Source organism: Adiantum capillus-veneris, chromosome 19, assembly GCF_014529385.1.
Source record: "Adiantum capillus-veneris isolate H3 chromosome 19, ASM1452938v2, whole genome shotgun sequence".
In the NCBI taxonomy this organism is placed as follows: domain Eukaryota; kingdom Viridiplantae; phylum Streptophyta; class Polypodiopsida; order Polypodiales; family Pteridaceae; genus Adiantum; species Adiantum capillus-veneris.
This window is the reverse complement of record NC_140949.1, coordinates 104,606,025-104,609,061: the sequence shown is the minus strand read 5'-3', so window position 1 is coordinate 104,609,061 and position 3,037 is coordinate 104,606,025. Positions and strand designations below refer to the sequence as shown.

The 3,037-nt window shown below is 48.0% G+C and overlaps 1 protein-coding gene across 1 annotated transcript; it reads right to left on the bottom strand.

Annotated features, from left to right (window-relative positions):
* Nucleotides 1–210: 210 nt before the first annotated feature.
* On the bottom strand, nucleotides 211–1,361 carry LOC147434594 (uncharacterized). The gene has a single exon (XM_086489988.1). It carries the CDS (start codon nucleotides 1,261–1,263, stop codon nucleotides 211–213), a length of 1,053 nt encoding a protein of 350 aa, XP_086346114.1. The 5' UTR covers nucleotides 1,264–1,361.
* Nucleotides 1,362–3,037: the final 1,676 nt, after the last annotated feature.

The following is a 3,037-nucleotide window of genomic DNA, read 5'->3' as shown; positions in this document are numbered from 1 at the left end:
CAGTTAGCCCCATAGGTCATACGTCACTTTCAAGGAAGATCATATCATCTCTCTCTCTCTCTCTCTCTCTCCCTCCCCCTAAAACACACACACAGTACACACATATTAAGGTCTTTGAAAATTATTATTTAGAGTCTAGGTACATGGTTACATAGACCTGCGTTATAGCCTAAATTGATCATTTATTTAAAAAGTGAACGTGGTGAGTGATCAATGAATACCACCACCTGGGCCTATTTTCCTTGGTCCTAATATTTGGACTTCTTGTGTTTTTGTGCTCGAGTCTTCCTCCTCATTCATGCCATTTTGACTCTCTTCATTTGTTTCCTCATTGCTCTCATCATTCTCTGTACCACCATTATGGCTTTGGCTCTCTTCGTTCTTATCATTTTCGCTTTGTCCATTTTTGTTTCTACTCTCATTTTGGTGATCGTAGCTCTCCTCATTCTTATTATTATGGCCTTCTTCATTTCTATAGTCATTGCTCTCCCCACTCTTATCATTGTGACTATCCTCATTTTGGTATTCACAGCTCTCCTCGGCATTATCGTTGTAGGTCCCTTGATATTGGTCATCACTGCTCTTCTCGTTCTTGTCTTCATGGCTCTCTTGATTCCAACTATTGTTGCTCTCCCCATTTTTACTATTATTATTGTTTTCTACATTCTTACTACCATTCTCATTTTCTCCATCGTAGCTCTCCTCATGCTTGTCCTTGTCACTCTCCTCATTCTTTTCATCATTTCTCTCTTCATTCTTGTCGTGAGAGCTCTCCTCATTCTTACTATTATAATTATTTTGGTCATCATGGCTGTCCTCATTCTTGTCCTTGTGGCTATCCCCATACTCACTGCTATCCTCATTTTGGTCCCCATAGCTCTCCTCATACTTGTCCCTGTGGCTTTCTTCATTGTCGTCGTCCCGGCTCTCCTCATTCTTGTTGTTATAGCTCTGCTCATTGCTATCATCGTAGTTCTCTTCACTCTTGTCATTGTGGCACTCTTCATTCTTGTTGATGTTACTCTCCCCATTATTGCGACTATTGTCATCTTGGCAGTAGTGGTACTCTTTGGATTGTTCATGATCACCTCTGCCATCATCATCTTCATATTCCTCCTCACGGTAGCCTTGTGGAGACTGCTGGCCGTCTTGGCTGCCATAAGAGGAAGAGGCTTGCGCAAGCTGCTGGAGCAGGAGGATTAATGCAATGCAGAGCAGGGCCAAGGTCCATGATGATCTGCGGCTGCAGCCGCTGATAGCCATAAGTGCAGCGTGGGTATGAAGTAGGGTAAGGACGTACGTTGTGTCTGCGTGTGTGTATGTGAGAGCGCGCTCGTGTTTGCGTGTGTTGTAGCGCAATTTTTTTTGAGGATCAATATATGCCTGCATGGAGGGCCTTTTCTAACCACCAGTGCAGCTGCCAGCTGCATGAGCGTCGCCTTCGCCACCACCCTGTCCAATCACTGCAAGATACCGAGGATGACGTGTAACTGGCAGGAGTACTAGCACGATATAACCCAATCATCTAGCTCCAAGTTGTGTTCCCTTCTCCAATCAACATCCACCTAGAAGGGTACCTGCAACCAATCATCAACTAGTGTCAGATCTTGCAGCCCCTTGAGCCAGCCACCACGTCGATCTGTCGATTCATTCAGCCGCGCGTAAGAGTTCCATGATGACATGGCCATTGTTCCTCGGCTTGGCGTCTCCATAACGTCACGAACTGCAGTTACGACACGGCTCCTTCCCCACACGTCCACGCCCTGCCTAATAGTGCATGTACGTTATCGTAAAAACGTGGAAAACCTGGCTTCATCCTTCACAACGTTCACGTAGATAACGTGCAAATGTGGTGCTTTTAGCCATGGAATGCCTTAGATACACTAGGGGTAGATAGTTGACCCCGATTCTACCCTTAGTTTTTCCATGAGGGGATCCAATGGCCACTCGTGATCCATGACACCAGCAAAGGATCTCCCTTCACGCAACCCTCGTGCGAGATAATGACACCCCCCCTTTCCTCTTTTCGAGGATTGAACCCACAACCTGGGGGATGAGAATCATGCGCCCTAACCACATCACCAACGCACATCGTTTGTGGAATGTAGACGTCTTCCTCGAGGTTTGACGTGCAAACCTATCACAACGAGGGGGAGTACCCAAGTTCACTTTCGTGAACAAGATATACGACGCTTGCATAAGGTCGAGGCCCTAGATTGTCCCCCCCCCCTCGTCCATAAGTGACACGGCCCTTTCTCGAGGGATCTACGGTGGATGTTCAATCCACCGTCGATCTCAATCTTTGCATGGAAAAAAAGATGCGTCCCTAGCCTCCCCGCCTTGGGTTTGACCTCACGACCTCCCATTGGACACCCGCGCTCCTTATCCAGTCCGACTGTCGCGTTTGCTTGTGATGCATGCGAGTCCAGTGCTATAAAACCCTCTTCCCCCCCTCCCCCCCCCCCCCCCCCCCCCCCCCCCCCCCCCCGCCTTCTGCATGGATCTGACAGCCTGAAGCCCTCCCGCCCTGCTGATCGCATTCCCCGCCGTCGATCCCTCGAGTGACACCCCGTGTCACTTATAAACGAGGCCAGGCCCCCCCCTCCACCCCCAAAGTGGGACAATCAAAGAGAAGGGATCAAGGGGTTGGGACGGGTCCACATCCAATCGTAGATTTGGAGACAAAAATTTCACCAAATTGGAGGATTAACTTTGTGCCCTCCTCTTTCCAAGGGGTGCTACCTTAACCATTTCCACTATCATACATTCATGCAAATGTTTGGTCTGCAGAAAAGAAAAACTTCTATCCCCCCTTCCCCCGTTACAAGCAATCCAATTTCACATCTTGAAGATCTCTTTCCAATCGTTGATCCTTTGAGTCATCCCCCCCCCTTCCTTTTGATCGTCGATAAATTTTTCCAACCTTTGAAATTGTTGGGGAGAAAAGCGTAGATTGGGAGCAACATTTGACTTCACGACACCCTCACCCCAAGCCATATGCCTTACCCAACACACTAATGTACACGATGGTGCCAAC